Source organism: Mus caroli, chromosome 9 (assembly GCF_900094665.2).
Source record: "Mus caroli chromosome 9, CAROLI_EIJ_v1.1, whole genome shotgun sequence".
Taxonomy (NCBI): domain Eukaryota; kingdom Metazoa; phylum Chordata; class Mammalia; order Rodentia; family Muridae; genus Mus; species Mus caroli.
In genome coordinates, this window is record NC_034578.1 from 103,732,815 (window position 1) to 103,755,950 (window position 23,136).

The 23,136-nt window shown below is 45.6% G+C and overlaps 3 protein-coding genes across 5 annotated transcripts in view; 2 read left to right on the forward strand and 1 right to left on the reverse strand.

Moving 5' to 3' along the window:
* The window catches only part of Usp4 (ubiquitin specific peptidase 4), a 46,387-nt gene extending 44,000 nt beyond the window's left edge, over window positions 1-2,387 (forward strand). For both annotated transcript variants that reach the window (XM_021173310.1, XM_021173311.1), the window contains 2 exons: window positions 850-938; window positions 1,530-2,387. In XM_021173310.1, the coding sequence (XP_021028969.1) occupies window positions 850-938; window positions 1,530-1,688 (248 nt within the window). In that variant the 3' untranslated portion in view covers window positions 1,689-2,387. The remainder of the gene's footprint in view (window positions 1-849; window positions 939-1,529) is intronic.
* Window positions 2,388-2,460: 73 nt separating this feature from the next.
* C9H3orf62 (chromosome 9 C3orf62 homolog) lies at window positions 2,461-7,839 on the forward strand. 2 transcript variants are annotated; one of them, XM_021172832.2, is made up of 4 exons: window positions 2,461-2,721; window positions 3,072-3,473; window positions 5,404-5,495; window positions 7,285-7,839. In XM_021172832.2, exons 2-4 carry the CDS (start codon window positions 3,076-3,078, stop codon window positions 7,548-7,550), a joined length of 756 nt encoding a protein of 251 aa, XP_021028491.1. In that variant the 5' UTR covers window positions 2,461-2,721; window positions 3,072-3,075; the 3' UTR covers window positions 7,551-7,839. The 2 variants fall into 2 exon arrangements, with proteins under 2 accessions (XP_021028491.1, XP_021028490.1); XM_021172831.2 differs by lacking the exon at window positions 2,461-2,721 and having other exon boundaries at window positions 2,750-3,473; window positions 7,285-7,772.
* A 6,263-nt stretch (window positions 7,840-14,102) lies between these two features.
* The window catches only part of Ccdc36 (coiled-coil domain containing 36), a 23,890-nt gene continuing 14,856 nt past the window's right edge, over window positions 14,103-23,136 (reverse strand). The window contains exons 4-7 of the mRNA XM_021172891.2: window positions 22,125-22,173; window positions 21,655-21,742; window positions 16,576-16,679; window positions 14,103-15,807 (exon numbers count right to left, since the gene is read on the reverse strand). Coding sequence (XP_021028550.1) covers window positions 14,716-15,807; window positions 16,576-16,679; window positions 21,655-21,742; window positions 22,125-22,173 — 1,333 coding nt within the window. The 3' untranslated portion in view covers window positions 14,103-14,715. The remainder of the gene's footprint in view (window positions 15,808-16,575; window positions 16,680-21,654; window positions 21,743-22,124; window positions 22,174-23,136) is intronic.

Genomic DNA, 23,136 nt, shown 5'->3' on the forward strand with positions numbered 1-23,136 from the left:
AGTTCAAATCCCAGCAACCATATGGTGGCTCACAACCATCTGTAACAAGATCTGACTCCCTTTTCTGGAATGTCTGAAGACAGCTATATTGTACTTATATATAATAAATCTTTTTTAAAAAATTAAATTTAAAAAAAATTAAATTTAAAATTATTTTAAATATTAACATTAAGTAGGTCGGTTTTATTGATTACTATCCCAAAATTATAGGACACCCTGTGCTCACCCTTTCAAGTTTGTCTGAAAGATCCAGGTTGCAAAAAATGGTGAATTATTTCCACTGGGCCACAGTGCCACAGGCCTTTAATCTCTGTGGGAGGCAAAGGCAGAGGATCTCTGAGTTCCAGGACCGCCAGGGGGACACAGAGAAACCGTGTTTTGAAAAGCCAAAAACAAACAAAATGTACAAAACCATGAGCCATAGGGGCCAGGGATTTATTTAGCGCCATAGTGTGTGCCTAGCAAGCACAAGGCCCTGGATTTGGATCCCCTAACCTCTGGGGAAGAAATAAAAAGAACTATAAATTATCGACTATAAATGACCGTTACTTATGTGTATGTGCATATTTTTAAAATTATTTCTATAATTTGGTGGTGGTGGTTTTCTGTTTCGAGATGTGGTTTCACTGTGCAACCTACCTAGACTTGGCCAGGATGGCCTTGAACTTGGGAGCAGTACTTACTTCTGTCTCTGGTTCCTGAGTGGATCCACACTGGGTATACATTATTCTTAATTTTAGTGTTAACATTTTGGGCATGAGCATGTGCGAGTATTTAGTGCTAGCCTAATAAAGTTACAAGATTAATTTTCTCGGTGGCCATTGGAGCATTTGGTGTGTGACTTGGCAGACACTGCGTATGCGAAGAACAGACTGAACGGGAAGTGGTATTGCTTTGATGACAGCAGCGTGTCCCTGGCCTCTGAGGACCAGATAGTGGTGAGTGCCTCCCAGGTGCCTGCTCCTCCCTGGCCTCCTCCCTGGCTCCCTCAAGCCCTCAAGTTACCTCCTCATATGCTAGGGCTCTGAGTGGAGCAGAGGAGACTGCCATTCATCCTAGATCGTTCCTAACGGAGAAGCTCAGTTTTCCTGGAGGTGTCACAGTGCATCTGCATTTGCTAGAGCCATGGCAGGGGCATCAGGAGGCAGCTAAGAAATAAAGGTGGCAGGTTCCTGAGCGTACAGCTGTCCACTCAGTCACCCAGTCAGTGTGCTTGGTTATTGAGATAGTGTCTCTATATCTCTACCTGCTCTGAAACTCCTTTTGTAAGTTTGTAGCCTCAAACTTAGGGAAATTCTCCGGCCTCTGCTTCTTGAGTGCCGGCATTACAGATATCCATCCCCACATTCAGTTTAAGATTGTTTTTTTTTTTTTAAAGATAGGGTTTTACTCTGAAGCCCAGGCTGGCCTTGAACTTGGGAAAAGAATTCTCCTCTCAGGCTCCCCTCTCCTTGCTGGGATCACAGGTGGTAGGAAAGGGGTGGGGTGAGTTTATTATCAGTGAATGGACCCCATTCCTTGTGTTTTAGACGAAAGCCGCCTACGTCTTGTTCTATCAGCGTCGGGATGACGAATGCTCCAGCACGTCTTCACTGGGCAGTTTCCCCAGTTCTGATGGAGGGGTGAAGCTGAGCAGCTCCCAGCAGGGCATGGGGGATGAGGAGGCTTACAACATGGACACCAACTGATGCAGCCTCTGCGACCCTGCCACTCTCCCAACACCAGCATCCTCCCCCAGGAGAATATCTGTGGCACTCTTGAAGACTGCTCATATCAATCTCAAACCAGATGAGGAAATTACCTTCTTTTATGAGAAGAGGAAGGAAAAAAAAAAGACCCTGCTTTCTGAGAAGGAAGGGTTATATGTTAAGAGACTGAATTATTTTTTCTTTTAAACGGGTGGTGAGAGAAAAACCTGTGGAGCTGAATTGTGGGATGGGGTTTGGTGCACAGTGGCATGTGTCTCATGGATTCCAAAGAGTGGAGAGGAACACCCTGCAATGAGCATGGTGCAGCCATGAAGACCCACCTGCAGGGCTGCTCTGAACTCCTGGGTTTTGGATTCTGGTGCCCACACTGCTCACCCCAGTAGTCTGGCCACAGTAAACCAAGCCTCCAGCAAATTTGATGTTGTCCTCTAGTTCTTTGCTGTTCATTGAGATGGGCTTATAATTTTCTAAACAGTCTCTGAAACCCGTTTCTATTCTCTTGTTCTCTCAGAATTTTCCAGCCGCCTTCCTGGTTATGAAATGAAGTTAGTATTGGGCTATTGTTTTCAGTTTCTCACAGAACCCTCGAAGTTCTGTTTTGTCCCCCACTGCCCTTGATAAAGTGATTCTGTGTGGAACTTTCATTAGCTCTCCCTTAAAAGAAGTCTGTTCATAAAACTGGGTGCAGTGTGTGGCATTGTTTCTCCACATTAGCTTCAGAAGAACACGATGGGTATTTTTCAGATCTCCAAGACATTCTAGTTAATAAGGTTTAAGAAAATACTTTTCCGGTAATAGACCCCCTCCAGACCGAATTCTCTTCCTTGACCCTTGCCTTACTCCCCTAGTGGCAAAGCCGGCAACCTAACAGGCCCGCTCTGGGGCCTTTGTTCCCATTGGGGTCATGTGAGTCTTGACCGCGACCTTTAACCTAGTTGGTGGGCATTGGGAATCGCTGGTCTTGGAACGTGGACTCAGTGACCGTTGGCCACTCTTGTGCGGCAACGGCTGGGTGAGGACTCAACGGGCCCCTTCCTGCCTAGGCTGGCCATAGTTTGGGGGCCCAGACAGCGACTGGGCGCAGTAGTGGGTGGAGGGAAAAGGCTTAGCTGCCTACAGGCTAAGGAAGCTCTGGGGGGTGAGGCGGGGCGTCTCGGGCCCTCCCCCGTGACCCTGGGTCCTCTGAGAATGGCGGGTGATCCGCCCCTCTCCGAGGAAAAGAACGAAGGATGATGTTGTATAACCGTAGGTCATACTCGAAATCGAGGTTGAATCCCAGCCTCTTGTATAGAAGCATCATTCTCACGTTGCTCCGTGCATTTACAATTATCACTTAATAAAAGAAAGCATGGTCGCTTTTAGGGAAATGTCTGAAAAACTACGACGATGCAGAAAGGAGCTGACTGCTGCTATAGACCGAGCCTTTGAAGGAGTCAGGCATTCTCAGGAGTGCACAGCCCAGCAGAGGCTGGACGCCCAGTCGCTCACCTCCCTGCCGGTACACAGGCTCCTCTGCAGAAACCCACTGGCTGCTTGCCCTTCTGCTGCCCCGTGCTCTGGTGCCTCGTGTGCTCCTGAGAGTGAGAACCGGGCCTTCGGGACACACCATATTCCAGTTAATGCAAAACCTCAGCCTCTATACCCCAAAAGAAAACCTCTGACCAGCAAGGAAAATGTCTTGATGCATTCTTCCATTTTGGCACGTGACAGACAGTTTTGGAGAGCTGCAGGTGATGGGGAAGACTGGAGAAAAGAAAGTTTAAGGTGATTTTAATTCGATAGCTTTCTAGAAACATTTGTTTGTTTAAAAAAAAAAACAAAGAAAAAAAAAAAAAAAACAAAAAACAGCACTCGGGAGGCAGAGGCAGGCGGATTTCTGAGTTCGAGGCCAGCCTGGTCTATAAAGTGAGTTCCAGGACAGCCAAGGCTATACAGAGAAACCCTGTCTCCAAAAAAACAAACAAAAAAAAGTTGAAGATCTCAGATCTAATGACTAAGCTAGCCTCCTCTTTGGAGCGCTGACTGTACACAAGAAATTCATGGTTTTTAGAATGTAGGCCAGCAAACAGTTTTTATGTGTTTAGGTTGAAAGCCTGGTTATTTTCCAAACAGTCATGGAAACTACTGTACCAAAGGGTAATCGGTGTTGAGCTAGTTTTAAATTTGTGGGTAGTGCTAAGGACTGAATCCAAGGCCTCACACATGCTGGGGCAGGCACTCCCGCTGATCTACAAGCCTTAGCAATGTTTTGTCTGGTTTGATACTTTAAGGATTTTTCCTAAGTTTTTTTAATGTTTGTCTTTTGTACATGTAGATGTTTTGCCTGCAGAGGCCAGAAGGCTGTGGCATCACATCCCCTGGAACTAGAGTTACTGACAGTTGTTAGGTACCATGTGGGATCCTCAGATCTGGAAGAGCAGCCAGTGCTGCGCTCTCAACCACTGAGCCAGCCATACTCCAGCTGCCAATTTTTTCTCGTTTTTAAAATTCTGTGTGTGTGTGTGTGCATGTGTGTAGCCACAGCATGCTTACAGAAGTCAAAAGGAACCTTTCAGGAGTGGACTCTCTGCCCTGTGGGTTCAGGGAGCCAACTCGGGTTGTCACACTCGCAAAGACCCAAGTGTAAGAAATGTAGGCATGAGCCGGGCGTGGTGGCGCACGCCTTTAATCCCAGCACTCGGGAGGCAGAGGCAGGCGGATTTCTGAGTTCGAGGCCAGCCTGGTCTACAAAGTGAGTTNAGGCCAGCCTGGTCTACAAAGTGAGTTCCAGGACAGCCAGAGCTATACAGAGAAACCCTGTCTCGAAAAAACCAAAAAAAAAAAAAAAAAAGAAATGTAGGCATGAACTGTCAGCCCTGCAGAAACCTGGTTTAAACACAAAAAAATAATGTGCAACATTGTAATAACATGTTCAGAGACAGGGCATTGGCTTTTAAGGTGCTTTCCCACACCTAAGTCTATGGCTAGGCCCTGCTTCCTGGATTTACCTTGTTTTTGTTTCACCCCTGTCTTAAAAACCTTTTGGCAGCTGGGTGGTGATGGCACACACCTTTAATCCCGGCTCTTGTGAGGCAGAAGAGGTAGACCTCTGAGATTGACTGAGGCCAGCCTGGTCTATAGTTCAGGACAGCCAGGGCTACACAGAGAAAACTTGTCCCTGGGGTTTGGGGGGTGCTTTTGGACTGTCTCCTTTAGGCCTATTAAATAACTACAAACTGCCTGATCCCAGGCATCCTGACCTAGATCAGGGATGATTGCATGAGATGTGACATAAATGTCTGGTCATCTTGCCTATCCCGAAGCCAAGAAATTGAGAAGCCATTTAACTGCAAATATATGTGTTAGTTTCATAAAGATGAATGCAGTCTGTAATGGGAATGGGTCATTATGGCTCTTAGTTTCTTCACGGATTTAGTTTCCAGTTTCTGATATTGTCATATCGTAAATGGTGGTCACCAGTACATTTTAGCCTTGGCTGGGCAAGATGGCTAATGTCTTGAATCCCAAGCCCTCAGGATGCAGAAGCAGGTTTACACAGTAAGTTCAAGGCCAGCCAGGACTGTATAGTGAGGACCTTGTCTCAAAAACAACAAATCAGTTGCGTTTTGGATTTTCTGAAAATTTTCAATATTTTCTTGAAAATATCTAATTCCCCATCTTCTCCCCTCAATCCCGCACCCAATCTGGACTGCAGGAAGGATATGGAGAGAGATTTAAAAGCTGACCCAAATGTACTGCTCAGCAGTTCTAGCCAAGAGGTCACAAAGGATCTGCTAGACATGATTGGTAAGTAGAGAGCCCAGACCACATGGTCTGACCTTCAACATGCCAGGAGTCCACACATCTTGAGTTTGCTCACGCCGGGCGTGGTGGCGCACGCCTTGATAACCTAGTGAGGTCACACAGCAGTAATATCATTACAGTTTCTAATAATGATTTGGGGTCCCTGAGGAGCAGAGAGCAGCTTCTGGGCCTTAGTCCTTGAGTGTAGAGCTGCAAAAAAAAAAAAAAAAAAAAATGGGATATAGGCCTAAGGGGAAGAGACAGCAGATAGTCTACTGTTCTACAGTAGTGGAAGAAGTCTTCCTTGTAGCTGGGGAGAATGGCACCCACCTATCCTTCCAGTACTCAGAAGGGAGAGGCAGACAGATCTATAGGAATTTTACAGCCAGCCTAGTCTACAAATTTTCAGGCCAGCCAAGGCCACAGACTGTTGCAAAAACCAAAATTTCACATCTCCCCTAGAAGTAGCTAGTTAGCATAGCACTATATGTCCTATTTTTCATATTTTAATTTTATTTTTAATTATGTCTATGTGTGTCTTAAGTGTGGGTATATGCATGTGAGTGTGGGCGCTCTTAGAGGCCAGAGCTATTGCATCCTTCTGGGGCTAGAATCCCAGGTGGTTGTGAGCCACCTGGCATGGGTGCTAGGGACCAAACGTAGGTCCTTTGCAGAGCAGTAAGGGCTGCTAGCTGATGAGGCTTCTCTCAAGTCCCAGTTTTCTTTTTATTAATCTAGGCACGATTTGAAGATTATCTTATGTGTATGAGTATTTCTCCTGCATGTATGTATGTATAGCATGTGCATTCCTGTGCCCATAGAGGCCAAAAGAGGGTAATGGGAGTCCCTGGAACTGGAATTTCAGAGTTGTAAGCCATGTGGGTGCTGGGAACTGAACCCATGTCTTCTGCAAGAACAGCAAGTCCTCTTTACAGCTGAGTCATCTATCTCTCCATGGCCACCCCCCACTTTTTTGGTTATTGTTTAGTTTTGAGACTCCCTAGGGCTATGCCAAGCTTTTCTTTTTCAAACAGGATCTGGCTGGGTAGGCCAGGCTAATCTCAAACTGAAATTTTTCCTGCTGATTCCTCTGAATATTGGGATTATCACTGTGCACTACCACACCCAGCAGCTGGACATTTATCCTTCAAACATTCTGTGTCTGTATGTTCTGTGATTGTGTGCTGTTTCTAAATGATTCATGTTGCACAGTGGACCAGCAGCTCCTGATGGAGGGATACATACCCTCGGGCATTGCCAGAAACTACTGACCTAGAAAAATCTACAGGTTAGAAAGGGCCCAGTGGGAGGCCCCAGAACCTTTGTAACTTTGGAGGACTGACTGTCTCTGGCTGTTGCTTCTGCCTGTCATTTCCTTAGACCTCGCCAGCACCAGTCCCCATTTGGATTACCTGAAGGACCCTGCTTTTCATACCATCTTGTCATTCTTCATAGGTCATGGAGTTTCATTAAATCAAGCCTATGTTGTGTGTTTAATTCATACCGATAATTGGGGTCAGATGAATTCTGGGGTAAAGGGAAGGTATCAGGCCCACCTTACATTGGTGCTCACTTGTCTGTGCTGGGACAGGAATTCTGCAGTTGGCAGTGCTCTTCTATTTATGTGTGTCTATGTGCTTGCGAGCTTGTGGTAGCTATCAGGTATCAGGCTAGACAGGTTCTTTCTTGAGTACATCAGTTTTGTGGTTTTTATCTTATGCCTGGACTGTCCTCAGGAACTTCTAAGTAGAGCTGTAAAGTCATATGTCCTTTTTGTCCTTGTTGTTTTAAGACCATACAAGTATCCGAACTATTGAAGAATTGGCTGGAAAACTAGAATTTGAAAATGAATTGAACCGTGTGTGTGGACACTGCCAAGATTCACCCTTCAAGGAGGAAGCATGGGCCCTGCTTGTGGATGAGAGTCCTCAGAAGGCTTTGGACACTGACCCCGGCAGCCTCAAGCAGGCTCTGGATGATGAGAATATAGTTGAGACTGTTCTGGACTTGGAAGAAGACTACAACTTGATGACTTCTTTTAAATACCAAATAGAGTGAGGAGAGTGGATGTCAGCAACCACGGTGGTTACCAGAACAAGTCTTCACGAGGGGTTGGCAGAGCCCGAATTGCCATACCTTAATTTCTGCTGAATCCCATTTTGAGCTGAGAGCCCAGGTTTTAGTTCTGTTATTTTGAAATGTTTGAAAAGTTTTTTTGGACTTGACATTTTTTTAAAGTGTATTCTTGGTTGGTGTTGAATATATACAGTCCCCAGGATAGGTTATAGGTTGTGCCTCTGCTCTTTGTCCTTGTATTCTTTTATATGAATCCCTGGAACCATAAAAAGGGTTTATTACCTGGGGCTAGCCCATCACAGGTAAGCTCCACTCAGAAGAGCCAGGCTCAGGCAGAAGTTTGACTTGGGCCCTCTCCTGCCTGTGTACTCTATTCTCCTCACACAGTGCACACACTGCACACAGGGACCCAGTCCCATGTTTTCCTCAAGTCCCTAGCCCTACCCTACACAGAGCAATGCCTCTGCCCAGATCTGCTGCAATCAGTTTCTGGTAGGATCCCAGGCTGCCTCCTTTAGGACATCCCATGAGGCCCCTTACCTAATCAATCCTCCACAGCTATGTGGCCCCTGCTGAGGGCAGGCAGGGGAAGGTAAGCAAAGGTTTACCTGTCCACCTTCACACCTGACCACTTCAGCCCACCATGAGTAGTTCTGTAGCACTTAGCTGAGCTGAGATGGTGTGGAGAAGCAGGCCATTGCCCCAAGGTTAGCATAGAAAAAAAATGGTGATGGGTGAGCTGACTCAGAGTATATCACTCAGTTATTTTTCACAGCTAGTTTGGTCTCAGGATTTGGCTCAGTTGGTACTTGACTGGTGTGTGATGGAGCATTCATGCCATCACCTGGCAATCTCTCAGCACATTTATCCACTTTGTCAAATGGACCTCCCTGATGAGTGCTAACTGGTTTCCAACCAGGGATGTTCATTGGCATTGCCTGCCTGAGGCAAGAGAAAAGGCCAAGTCTAACCAGTGGCTCTTGTTGGCTAGCTGCCATTTAGTCCTTGCAGGGGGTAGCATATTCAGTAAACACTCCCAGCCTGTGTAGTGAGAGGTGGTACTGTGACTGCTCACTGCATCCTAGCCCATCTCTGCTCACCTCTAGATGGAGAGGTGCCAGCCTATGTGAGATTCATGTTCACACGCCAGTGCCTTGCTCAAGTGGATGTGGACTTTGTTTTGCTTTTGGTTTTTGAGAGGCTGTATATATCCCTAGGTGTCCTAGAACTCCCTATGTAGACCAGGCAGGCTTTGAACTCACAAAGATCTGTCTCTGCCTGCCAAAGGTGTGTACCAGCAAATGTGGAGATAGAGCTTCCTTCCTGCCCTTCTTACCCCATCATTACCCTAAAGAATGAATTAGGTTTCATTACCCTTACTCCAAAGACTAAAGGAAGAGTGGAAAAACCTGCAGTCCCAACAAATCCTGCGACTTCTCCCATGATGTCACATAGATGTCACCAACAAGAAGACTGGTGTGGTGGTGCACACCAGTAATCATAGAACTCGGAAGGCTGAGGCAGGAGAATAGCATGGCAGAAAAGTTTATGTAGTGAGACTCTTCCAAAAAAAAAAAGAGGGCCGGAGAGGTAGGTTTGCTGTCAGAGCAGTTATGAATACTTGCCACTTTTCTAGAGGGACCCAGTTTGGTTCTCAACACCCATGATGGGAGGCTCATGACTGTTACACCTTCAATTTCAGGGGCTCCAGGGGCCTCTTTAGGTTTCCTCTAACACTTGTATTCATGTAACACACTAGCACAGATACACATAAAAACGAAAATCTTTCACTGGGTGGTGGTGGTGGTATATGCCTTTAATCCCAGCAGTCAGAGGCAGGCAGATCTCTTGAGTTCAATACCAGCCTGGTCTACAGAGTGAGTTCAGGACAGGAGCAGCCAGGGCTGTTACACAAAGGGACCCAGTCTTATCAGGTCTGGAGAGAACAGATGACAAAAAAACAAATTTAAGAAAAAAAAAAAAACATTAAATCTTAAAAGATGTAGGTGTGGTGGCTAAATGCCTGTAATTCCAGCACTTAGGAAGTTAAGCAGGAGGCTAAGGAGTCCACGACTCTCCTGACTACATGATAATAGTGTGGTCCTCAGCCTGCGGCTCTCCAGTCCCGTGGAACTGAGTGACCCTTTTACAGGTTCACATATTGGATATTTCAGATATTTACATTTCACTTTATAACAAAATTGCAGTTATGAAGTAGTAATGGAAATAGTTTTATGGTTGGGGTCAGCACAACATGAGGAACTGTATTAAAGGGTCACAGGAGGTTGGGAAGGTTGAGAAACCACAGTTAGTGTACAAGGCAAAGCTGGGAAAGAACACCTCAGATCTGTGATATGCCTACAAACCCACAGTCCTCAGCCTATAACCATGAGGCAAAGTTAGACAAACCCACACAAGAGGACATTCTAGAGGTCAGAACTTCAGGATTTTCCAAGGTCATGAAAAAATGATTCAAAACCCCTGACCTCCCGGCACTAAGAAGACACAATGGCTAAGCACTGGAGCTAAAATGGTAAAGGATATCTATCAGCAGCAATGAGGGGAAGCTTCCTGAAGGTTGAGGCTAATGTCTGGAGAGCTTCCCGGTTTTGACAGATAAACCAGTTTTATGTCAACACTGGAAAAGCCAGGCAGAATACACTCATGCTCACTATATTGAGGTTTTCTATAAATCTAAAGTTATTCCAAAACTTAACATTTAAAAAATGCAATCAAGGAGCTGGAGAGATGGCTCAGAGGTTAAGAGCACTGACTACTCTTCCAGAGGTCCTGAGTTCAATTTCCAGCACCCACATGGTGGCTCACAACCATCTGTAATGGGATCCAATGCCCTCTTCTGGTGAGTCTGAAGACATGACGGTGTACTCAATACAATACATAAAAAATAAATCTTTAAAAAAATGCAATCAACTCCCACCTATTACAAAAAATACTTAAGTGAAATATTCTTAGGGAAGCATCAAAGGAAATTACAGTGATTTAAAATATTTTCTATTTCTATCTACAGTAGATATGTATCATTTCAGTATAAAGAAATCAAGTGTGTCTGCTGAACAATCCCAGAATCCAGACCAGGATAGCACTTCTCACTGAGTTTCACCCCGTCCTAATCCCCATCTCCATCAATCAACCCTGGATAATGTCACCAATTGTCACAGTTTGTGAGAACTGAAGGGATGGTTTCCAGCCACACAGGACTCCTATAGGACCCCTGACCTGAGGGCTCTGGATCCTCAGGCTGGATGTCACAGGTCTCACAAAACCAAGTCCTAGTTGGGGTCACAGCTCAAGGTCTAGTCTCCATCAGGGCTTTGAAGGATGAGGACGGAACCCTAACCATGCAACACTTTGAAGTGACAGGTTTTTGTTTTTGCTTATGGTGGAGTTACTGGCCCTTGGGAATGTGGGCCCAACACAAGACAAGGAAGGTGAATCCAGGCTCCCCCTGGCCAGAAAGGTAGGTTTTCCTTTAGTAAAGGCTTTATATGAAGATTAGATTGAGGAAATAAGGAATTCATTTAAATATCATCCAAATGGCTATTTTTCATCCCTGCGGAAACATGGCAGACCCAGGTTACTCAAGTGGGCTTAGGACCTCCTCCTCACCCATTTACATCCCCTGGCTCACTAATGTGCCCCTAAGGTCCTTCTTGTCTTTGTCATCTGCTCAGTGGTGAGGAGGAGGAATGGTTTTTCAGGAATTTGCTGAAGAGGATAGAGAAGCCTAGAACACAGCATTTAGTAGAACTAAAGAGTCCAAAGCAGTCATGCTGTGTGACAGGTGATCCTGGTCATGTCTGACAAACGTGGAAATGTTTGGACGTCATTCAGCTTCCCTCCCCCGCAGTTCATCTTGGCACACCAAACAATCACTGAATTGTTTCCGTGGAAACACCAGAGTGCAATTTGGATTACAAGAATCAAAATAGAAACAAGGCAAATTCAAGAATAAATAGGCGCAGTGGAACCTGCTAGCTGCAAACTGCAAATTCAAATCACAGCATAAGGCAGATGAGAGGCTGGGCCCATCCACCCTTGTGATTTTCAGGTTCCATGGCTGCAGTCCAATATGCTAAATCCAAAGCTTCAGACGTAGACTGAGACAATAAGGCAAGAGATAGTCTACAGATGTTTCTAGAACAAAAGATTGGATGGCTGGAGGAGGCTTATGAAGGGCCTGTTGCCAAGAGAGAGTTAAATAGCAGTGGGAAGAAAGGTAGCCAGGCAAGGGCAGAACAGCTGCAGTCAAGAGCTTGAAATTGGCACTGCCCTCAGGCCAACTACATGGCAGTGTTTCCCCACACTCCCGAGCATGGCTGCCACCCAGGCTACCTAGATACATTTCAAGGCCCTATAATTAAATGCCCTACCCAGGTGCCAGGGCACTTGGGTATTAGCAACTCTCTGCTCCATCAGGCACTGAAACCTGTCTTCTCATCTCTAGCTCTCAGGACTCTCACCAGGGTGCCTCCTGCTCTCCACTCGGGGAGCAGTACATTAACCTCTTGTTCTACTTCCCCTAGCTCCTTGGTCTTCTCTTGAACCTCAGAGAAGATTCCAGAAGAATCAAGGGATTAGGAGGAAACAGGCAGTGCAGTTGGAGAGCCTGTGTCCCTCACCTTTGCATCCAGGATCAAGATAGCAGGATAAGGCCATCCTGACACCCATGGAATTGTAAGACGATCAAGAAGACAGTAGACAGGGCGCATCTGGGAGCCACGTGGTGCTTCTCTCACTGTGGAGGCACGCGACCTTAACATGGCAGGAAAAAGACAAGCCCTGTTACTAAGCTACCCAAGTGTTGAGGATTGCTAAAAAGACGGTCACCCCACATACTGGTACTTTGTTTTCTTCTTGGTATGGGAGAACATTAATATTTTAGGTTGAAACTAAATATTTACAAAAGGAACGAGGTCTTACTCAGGAACTGTATTTGCGATGGATTCAAGCCCTAATGTGGAAGGGCTTTCTGGCATAGACTATCTGGAAAATGTATGATAAAGTTTTGTTTTAGGACTGGCTTAAAAAAACTTTTTTTTTTTTTTTTTTAAATTACAAACATATCCAGAAAGGGAGGCGACTGTTTTTCTGGGCACACTGGGTGAGGAAGTCACGAGAAATTTCCTGTGAAAGAGAAATGGGGATAAGCAGGAGTCTTTCTGAAGCCAAGTTCAGGGGCGGGCAGCAAAGGGGAGGCCACAGAAAGGCCACATTGCAAGATACGGTTTCCTTTGGTTTTTGAGGGTTTGTTAGTTTGTTTTTTGAGATGGGGGGTGGGTGTCTCTGTCCTGGTACTCACTCTGTTGACCAGACTAGCCTCAACTTTGGAGCTTCACCTGCCTCTGTGTCCTAAGTACTACAATGAAAAATGTGTGTCACCACCACTCAGCTTGAAGACAGGGTTTAAGAAACTAGCTGCCTAGAAATGCCGCCTCTGCCCTCAGTAAGTATAAAATCAGATACTCTCCAGTGTGCTGGGAACACAGCAAAGACAAGACCGATGTCATCCTGACTTATTGAGTTCATTTCCCTGGTTAAGTAAAACAAGAACACTAACTCGGCTAGATCAGTGTGAGATAAAACAGGGCAAGAGGATGAATGGTCCTCAGAACCAACAGGGTGGAAGGAGAGAAAACACACACACACACACACACACACACACTCAAAACATAAAAAGGCCATTTTGCTGGTAAGATGTAAATGGATACAGGACTGTCAGGCAATTAAGTGCTGTAGTCAACTTCATTTCCATCCTGGAGTAACAGAGGGCGGAGCACTCAACAGACTCTCCATCCTCCCCCCCCCAGCCCTCCCACCACATCCGCCCCTGTGTAGCTACATACAGCTCTAGGAGCATCTGAAGAGCCAAAAATGTTATGTGCTCCAGGGACGTGTTTGGGACTGTGTCACGCTCACCAAGTCTGGCAGGAACAAAAAAAAAAAAAAAAGAAATTTAAAAAGGAAAGCAAAAAACCATAGTAATAAAATAAGAAACAATAACCTTTCCCAATGGTTGTCAGAGATATAGTGTAATTTTTAATTATCTCAACAGCAGAAACTGGTAACACAGGGCCATCTTTGGCACTTTACAGTCAGATGGTTCTAGAAGGGCTCATTCACAAATACTGAAAAATTATTTAAATTCACAGGATTTCAACTTTGAATTAAAATAGTAAAACAATAAACATCAACAAGAGAGAAAAATAAAATATAACCAATACTACAATTGTTCAACAGGAATAAGGTCCTTTGGTCTCAAAGCTTCCTTCTGATGGCCCTGTAGTCTGGGAAGGCTGGGAGGAAGCATTCCTGCTGAATCTCAGGAGTGAGTCACCCACCCCACTTTCATAAGCGGCTTTAACACTCTGTTCTTTGTTTTGAGTTGTTGTTGTTGTTGTTATTGTTGTTGTTTTGGCTTTTCAAGACAAGATTTCTCTGTGTAGCTCTGGCTGTCCTGGAATTTGCTCTGTAGACCAGGCTGGCCTCAAACTCAGAGATCTGCCTGCCTCTGCCTGCACATTCAAGATGTGCATCACCAGCACCAGGATTAACACTCTGTTCTTAAGTAGTCTCATTTACGGTTGAGAATCGAGACATGTTTATAGTACCAACATTCTGAAGGCTGAGATAGAAGAATTATAAATTCACAGCCAGCCAAGGCTGCATAATAAACCTCTGTCTAATAGTGTACCCTGTAACATGTCCTCTCAGGGAAAAGACAAAGCTGAGGCTAAGAAAGGTACCAGTCAGGTGCAGGGAACGTCTTGAGAGCTACTCACATAGTCTCAAAGTTTCTGAGAGTTCTTCTAAATCGTATTCCATAAGGAAGTCAATGCCCTTTTCACCAAGGACATGCAGCCACTTTCTGATGCCTCACCACAGGTTACTCCCTGAGCTCTCTTCACTGTCTCCACACATTGCTTCCCCGTAACTTCCCGTTGTGAGCAGCGACTGATACTGAGAGTATGGGATTCTCCCCTTCCTCCTACTGGTCACAGTCAGTCAAGCCTCTGATTCTGAGGCTGGATAAACCAGCTTCAGATGCTGTGTGCTGTTGCTCAATCCAATGTCCTACAGTTTGTCGTTCTGAGATAACAAGCCATCAGCTAAAGTCACTGTTGGCAGGTTAGAAATTATCATCACTGCTATCAAAATCTGGGTCACAGAGCAAATTTGTCCCTCCCTTCTTACACAGAGGCGGCTCTAGGTTTTCAAGGCTGAGGTCACTGAACCAATTTATCTGCTGGTCTCCCTGGGAGCTGCTGTCTGTGGAAGAGCGCTGGGAATGCTGCAAGAGGTTCCCTTGTGCTGCCCTTGCTGTCTGACTGGTCTCTCCTGTTCCTCCCAAAATGTGACAGGCTGATTTTGTGGAACTTCTCGGAGTCAGCCAACAGATGAGGGGCCCCTGTGGATTACAAACTGGAGACTGGGGGCAGTGATGCCTAGCTATGAAAGCACAGGCCTTCTTTGAGGTCTGTTCTTGCTTCCTATCTAGAAGCCCGCCTCTCTTTGATCTCCTGGGTTGTTGCTTCTTGCCTCTCCTCCTTTTTCTGCAGGGCCTGCCTTTCTGTTCAGTTGCTGACTGTTCAAGTGAGTCAAAAGAACACATGCTTTGGGGCCCATATTCGGGGCAGGCATTCTTCACTCTGGCTTCAAACTTACTTAAGTCCCGCTGTGAAGCTCCTTGGGCAGTCAGACCTTGGTCATTGGCAGCCTTCTGGCTTGGGAGGTTAGAGAAGTGGCTACTGAGGCTTCTGGTGGTCATAACCCAGTTCTTGCAGTAAGTCCGCATGGTCTTGTTCTTTACATGCCCATCGCCTCTATGGAGCCCATCTGTTGGCAATGCAGTCTTTTGAAAAACATCACTCTCTGCTCCTTCATCCCAGACACCACACTCCCCAGGCCTCTGGGAACTCGTACTGGGATTTCCTGCAGGAGCCTCCTGGGCCTGCCAAGTAGCTGGCTCCTCAGAGGGATACTTTTCCTGCCCGGTAAAATGGAGGCTCTGGGTCAGAGATGGTGAGGTCTGAGAGGTGCTGTCTTTCAGACGCCCAGCCACCTGAGGCACAGAGGTGAGTTGTTTCAGCTCTTCTAGGATAGCGGGCACAATGAGCTGGCTCAGGTTGTCACAGAACTGCTGCAGGTTCTTAGTCTGCTCCACAACTAAAACTTCAAGGTTCTTCAGGGTGGAGTTCATCTCCATCAATTCCGCTTGTCTCTGGGAAAGCAAGTGAAAGAGGAGATTGATGGACAGGAGGAAGTGAGGACAGATGTGGGGTGGGGCAGGTGTGAGGCGGAGCTCACATCCTAGTCACAGTGCTGAGATGGCTGCATCAAGATCACTAACTTTCATGAGGGAATGGAGGGACAGACACCTCAGTGCTTAAGAGCACTTGCTGCTCTTGCACAGGACCCAGGTTCAGTTCCAGGAACGCACATGATGGCTTACAACCATTTGTACCTCCAGTTCCAGGGGATCTGATGCCTTCCTCTGACCTCTATGAGAACCAGGCATATACATGGTACAGAGACACACACGCAAACAAAACACTGAGGCTAGATTGGGCTTCAGAGTCAGTTCTAAACAGCCTGTGCTACAGGAGAGAGACCCTGTGTCAAAACATAAAAAGAATGTGAGAAGCAACCAGTGGACAAAGACTGGTCCCTCACAGAGCAAGCATAAGAACACTGTGAGCAAAGACTGGGTACAGTACACATCCTGCCAGAGAACCCTGAAGGTAGACTATAACGAAAAGGTAGACTTAACGAAAGACCACTATCCTGGGCTCTCGTCTTCGATGGAAATCTCTCACACATTAAGTGTCTCTCTTGACCTTAGAGATGAAGCCTGACTCTCACATGGGCAGTGGCAGGTATCTGTATCTGCGCTCCTCAGGAGGCTAGGGCAAGCACACTTGAGACCATTACCTCAGGACAATCCTGGACAACAAAACCAAGCAAACAAGAGTTTGGCGGTCATACTCACAGCTGCACATGTCCGCTGGAGCTCAAGGATGGCCTGCTCCACGCTGCCTTTGTCTCTCACTGACTCAACCATCAGGTCGTGCTGGACCCGTGCAGTCTCTTGAACTAAACACGAAACAAAGACAGAGTCTTCCTAAGGCCTGCTGCTGTGCATCACCTGCTCAGAGCAGGGCAGAGGAAAGGAAGGGGCTGCATCCCAGTGTGCAGGATGACACAGCACATCCTCTCTCCTAATGTCCAGGACTCGGTCCTCTTGACACAAATAGTCTCTCCTCAAGCACAGGCCTGCAATCTTTGCACTTGGAAGGTTGAGCCATAAGGATGCTATGAATCCTAGGTAAGACTATGTCTCAATAAAATAAGATAAAATAACACAACCTTCCCCCAAACTCACTAATATTTATCAACCATCTTTCTATATACCAAACACTGACATGCATTCATATACATACATATATACATACATACATATTATATACATATTGTTAGCAACCAGGCATTTCCACCAGTCTGCCCTCAGAGATCCACAGCTTTACAGTTGACACCCACCAATGCCCACCTCTGCTGCCAGGTATAAGAGGTGAGGTACATAAAAGCCTCAGCCACCCAGATCTCTCACTCATTCCCCACTTCTCTCTTTCCTGTTCCTTCTCTGTCTCTGTCTCTCCCTTATTCTGTCTTGTTCTTTGTCTGTCTGTCTGCTTGTCTGTCTCCATCTCTCCCTCATGTCCCCACTCCTAAACAGCTCTCCTTCTCCCAATAAACCTCTCACATTAGATCTGTTGTTGGCATAATTTCTTAGCATCATGCCTTGGCACAGGCCACTGAAGGTACTCCCACATTCCCCATTTTATCCTTTTGTTTTTTATTTTATTTTATTTTATTTTTTTTGGTTTTGGTTTTCTATTTTTATGACAGGCTTCTCTTTTGTAGCCCTGGCTGGTCTGGAACTCACTCTGTGGACCAGGCTGGCCTTAGGCTCAGAGATCTGCCTCTACCTCCTGAGTGCTAGAATTAAGGGTGTGAGTCAACCTCTACCAGGCCTTGACTAAAGGTGTCCACCACCATACCCAGCTACACTGTTTAAAAGAAAAGAAAGAAATGTTGTCAGGGAAAACAGGTAACTAATGACAAATGCACGAATAACTGTGGTATAATATAATAATTGCTATAAGGAAAAGGATACCAAGTTTTAAAGTGCATCATTTTTTAATTTTTGTTTTTCTTTTTAAACAGGGTCTCTCATAGCCCAGCAATGGCCTCAAATTAAGGATCTGAGCCAGCCACAATTGGGCATTTATTTATTTAAGATCTATTTATGCATATAGTGATCCTCCTACATGTATGCCTGCATACCAAAAGAGGGCCCCAGATCTCTTAATAGATGGTTGTAAGCTACCATATGGTTGCTGGGAATTGAACTCAGGACCTCTGGAAGAGTAGCCAGTACTCTTTGTTTGTTTGTTTTTTCGAGACAGGGTTTCTCTGTGTAGCCCTCAATGTCCTAGAACTCACTCTGTAGACCAGGCTGGTCTCAAACTCAGAAATCTGCCTGCCTCTGCCTCTGCCTCTGCCTCCCAAGTGCTGGGATTAAAGGCGTGCGCCATCACTGCCCAGCCTAGTAGCCAGTACTCTTAACCCTAGAGCCACCTCTTTAGCCCCCATTACTTAACTTTTTGAGACAGAGATTCACTATATAGTTCTGGCTGGCATAGAATTCACAAATATCTGCCTTCTTCTGCCTGCAGAATGCTGGGATTAAAGGCCCACCATGCCTGGCTTTGTTGTTGTTGCTGCTGTTGACTGGGGTGGTTTTATTTTGTTTTTGAGACAAGTTCTCATATAGCCCATGAAGGGCCAGCATCTGATACAAGACACCCCGTGTTCAAGTTCTCAGCACAAAGGAGACTTATTTGTACGACAAGAGCCAGGAAGAAGAAACAAAGCCAAGACAGGAGATACAGGCCTAGGGAGAGGGGAAAGGGATAGAGAGAAGACAGGCAAGCGGTGGTTTATAAAGGTAAAGGGGGAAACTTCCTGTTAGGATGAGGTGTTTAATTTTGATTGGATAAGTTAATTAGGGCAGCCAAAAGGGGATTTTTGATTACTAGATCTCAAACTTAGATCGTTGGTAGTCAGTCTCAGGCGGAGCAAGTGGCCAAATAAGGGAACAGACCTTGGCACCTGGCTTTAGGAATGTAATCTAGGGCTGGCAAGATGGCTCTTGCGAAGGTCCTGAGTTCAAATCCCAGCAACCACATGGTGGCTCGCAACCACCTGAAATGAGATCTGACGCCCTCTTCTATCGAGGCTGAAGACAGCTACAGTGTACTTATGTATAATAATAAATAAATCTTTGGGCCAGAGTGAGCAGGGCCGACCAGAGCAAGCAGAGGTCCTAAAAATTCAATTCCCAATAACTCACTGCATGTGGTTATTGTATCTGTTCAGCTACAGTGTAGCAATATACATAAAAGAAATCTTTAAAAAAAAAGGAATGTAATCTAATGGTTGTTAGCAAGGAAACAAAAGGAGGGGAAGGGCAAGGGCTGCCCGAGCCATGTTTGCCATGCCCAGGCTGGCTAGAGTCCCTTCAGCCCCGGCTGGTTTCAAACTCCCAAGGCTGTCCTGAATCGTCCTGCTTCTACCTCCGAAGTGCTGGAATTATAGGTGTTGCTTCACCACACTCAGCAAAAGAATAGCATTTAAATCCAGAAAAGAGCCGGTCACAGAGGCGTATACCTTTAGAGGGTACTCATAAACATAGCACACTCCAGTGTTTCTCTATTTAAAACTACACAGGCCGAGTGGTGGCTCACACCTACAGCACCAGCTCTTAGGAAGATGCAGGAAGAGAACCATCATGCTTCTGAAACCAGCCTTGAGGCCATGGGAAACTCCAGTCTAGCCTGCCTTTTTTATTTTTTTTAAAGAATTTAAAATTTTAAAGAATTTTACTATTGCTACTACCACCAGCTTCCAGCTCTGCCAGCACCTGGCAATTCTTTGTTTTTTTTCAAGACAGGGTTTCTCTGTGTGGCCTTGGCTGTCCTGGAACTCACTCTGTAGACCAGGCTGGCTTTCAACTCAGAGATCTCCATGCCTCTGACTCTTGAGCCCTGGGATTAAAAGCAGGCGCCACCACCACCTGGCAATAAATTTATTTTTAAAATTTTTCATTCGGTTTTGTTTTGTTGAGACAGGGTCTCACTCTGTAACCCAGGCTGGTTTTCGATTCCCCACGCAGCCAAGGCTATCCTTAAGCTCCTGACCCTCCTGAGTTGGTTGTCTGCCTGAAGCAGTAGTGGGTAGAGGCAGTACTTATAGGAGGTAGAACCGAGTAAAAACAAGTCAGATCACTGGGGATGTTTCCTTACACTCACCAAATACCCAGACCCTAATCCTTTAATTTCTCTCTCCTTTCCAGAACACTGGGCTGGACAGACCCCCTTCACCACATGTTCTCATCAGGAAGCACTGTTCCCACAGACAGCTCAAATACTCGAAGCCAAAACAAACCTTCACTTCTTTTTGTTGTTGGTTTGCTTGTTTGTTTTCCAAGATAGGATCTCTCTGTATAGCCCTGGCTGTCCTGTAGACTCACCCTGTAGACCAGGCTGGCCTCAAACCCAGAGATCTATCTGCCTCTGGAGGGCTGGAATCAAAGGCATAAGCCACCACCACTGCCACCCCACACACCATCACTTCTTATAAAGCAATGGAAAGCTAAAAGAGTCCATGACTGGGGCACCCACGGACGAGTTACTCCATCACATCACACAGGAAGCACCCCCATTTGCCTGTTCTCAGCACTGCTCCTTGTGAGGGTAACAGTTCTCGGTCTAAGCTATCTAAACATTCACAGTTGCCCCATGTGCTGATGCTCAGGTTGGAAGTCAGTGGATAAACAGTACAGTGCTTTCTTTTCAGACAGATGGAAATTATTTTATGAACCATGCAAAGGCATTGATTTTTGTAAATGTGAATGAGCTGACAGATTAGCTTAAAATAAAAAAATAAACAAATGCAAACAAGTACAGATGCACATGCATCTATTTTCTTAGAGAATAGTAATTCTAGAGAAGTGTCTAGCTAGGGAGAATAGTGTGTTGGCGTTTATAAAGGCATCCGTCTACATGTAAATCATTTAATTGGTGGGGGAGGGGATCTCGCAAACAGCGCTCTATAACTGACATTAAGACCAAGGCTGACTCATCACAAAACAGCCCTCACTGAAACCAAGGCAGTGAGAAGAACAGCAGGTGACAGGAGTATTTCTAACTTCTAAGGAGGAGTGTGTCTACATAGAGCACAGTGGGCAAGCCATGTGAGACTCGGGAGGCTGCTGATTCATTTCAGGCATGTGGTGAGAAGGCTGGCAGAGCTACCCTGAGACAGCAAGGACTGAGGAGAGGATCAGAACTTCATTAAGAGCCATCGTGGGATCCAAGTGTTGGCATGGGCTAGTGAGAGCTCGGTGTAATTCCCGCTCTTCCAGATGATCTGGGTTTGATCCCCAGCACTTACAAAGCATGGTGGTTCACAACTCTCTGTATACCAGTCCTAGGGAACCCGTTCATATTCTAAAAGTCTGAACTACTTAGGTGATGTTCTGTAATATGTACTTTTAGCCTGGTCATTTAGAAGTTCCAAGCCAGCCAGTGCTACATAGACAAACATTTTTTCCAAGTAAATAAAATAAAAGATTGCACTAAAGTTTGCAAGCCAGGTGTGGTGAAACATGCCTTTGATTCCAGCAGCTGGGAAGCAGAGGTAGCCAGCCTGGTGGTGAGTTCCAAGTCGGCCAGGGTTATGTAGAGAGATGCTGTGCCTCAAACCAAACAAAATCAAATGAAACAAAACCAAAAAAGTGTCATCACATAGCAGTGGGCTCCATTATGCAGGCCTAATTTTATGCACTTACCTTATCACGAACAATATGAAATCACCCTGGAAACCTGGCTAGGGTCAGAAAGTTCACATTCATGACTCACCAGTGCCCTCTGCTGCTAACATTAACCTTGAGACACTGACAAAAACTTAAAAAACAGAAATGAACAAAAAACCATGGGACACTCACAAGTCTTGGCTATGGTCTCCACAGAATCTAAAATAGACTGGCTTCTAGAGCTGAGATGTGCCTCAGTCTTTTCCACAGATGTCTGCAACTAAGAAACAAAATTAAGAATCACATGGTGACTGGAGAATTGGTCAGAGGTTAGGAGCACTGGCTGCTCTTCTAGAATATCGGGCTTTAATTCCCAGCACCCAAAACATAGTAGCTTACAACTGTCTATAACTCCAACTTCAGGGGATACAATGACTTCTTCCGCCCTCCAAGGACACTGCACACATGGTTCGTGGACATACATGCAGACAAAACACCCTTTACATAAAATAAACTTAAATTTTAAAAAAGAAAAGAAAAAAAAAGTACCACCCATTCTGTGTCACTGACGTGGAGAATTGTCGTTTAAGGTAAAGCAGGAAACGGCTGCTCTCGGCCTGGGCTACACAGCACTCTGACCCTCTGACCTGAGCTGACCTTACCTTGTTAATAACTTCTGGAAATTGAGAAACAAAGCTGTGCAGGGTCTCACTAGAGTTGAGAGAGGAAAAGGAGAAGAGAATAAATCCTTGTGCCCTACTGAAAAAACACAGATAACTAAGTTGGAGAGTCTGCCTGGGAAAGCTTGGTTGTCCAGCCCCAGCCCTAAGGACCTGCATTACAATGTGAATCCCATTCTCTTCCTTCCATCCTGCGGCTGCCTTCCCCCCTCTGCTTTTAAGATGTATTTATCATGCGTGTATAAATGTTTTGTCTGTTGTATGTCTCTGTGTACCATGTGCAGGCCTGGTGCCCAAGAAGGTCAGGAGAAGTTGTTGGTTCTCCTGGAACTGGAGTTAAGGACATTTGTGAACCACCATGTAGGTGCTGAGAACCAAACCTGAGTCCTCTGCAAGAACAATTAGTGCTAAGGCAGCTTTCCAGCTCTTCTTTCTGACTTTTTGAGACAGGTTATTGTACATGTCTTATCTGCCCTGCTATTTGCTATAGCACCCATGCAGGCAAAGTGAATAGTCAGATATGATAATTAAAACAATAGGGTATGGTACTGCCCCCTTTAACGTCAGCAATTAGTAGGTAAAAGCAGGTGGATTTCCGTGAGTTCAAGGCTAGCCTGGTCTAGAGAGTTCCTGGCCAACCACAGTCACATATCACTGTGTCTCAAAACAAGCAAACAAAACCGTGTAAATACACAAAATAGTTTAAATTACAACATTTGTACTTTTTAGTCTAAAAACTTTAATTTACATATAATGTGTGTTCATGCACAATGCACAGCACTCATGGAGGCTGTGGGAAACGTGAGATGTCAGCTCTCTTCTTCAGCCATCAAGACTCTGGGGATGCAAGTCATCTTGTCAGCAAGTATTTCCATCCACTGAGCTATCAAATGCAAATGGTCCCTGGCTCTTTTTGATTATATTCATTAGAATGTGTGTGTGTGTGTGTGTGAGAGAGAGAGAGAGAGAGAGAGAGAGAGAGAGAGAGAGAGAG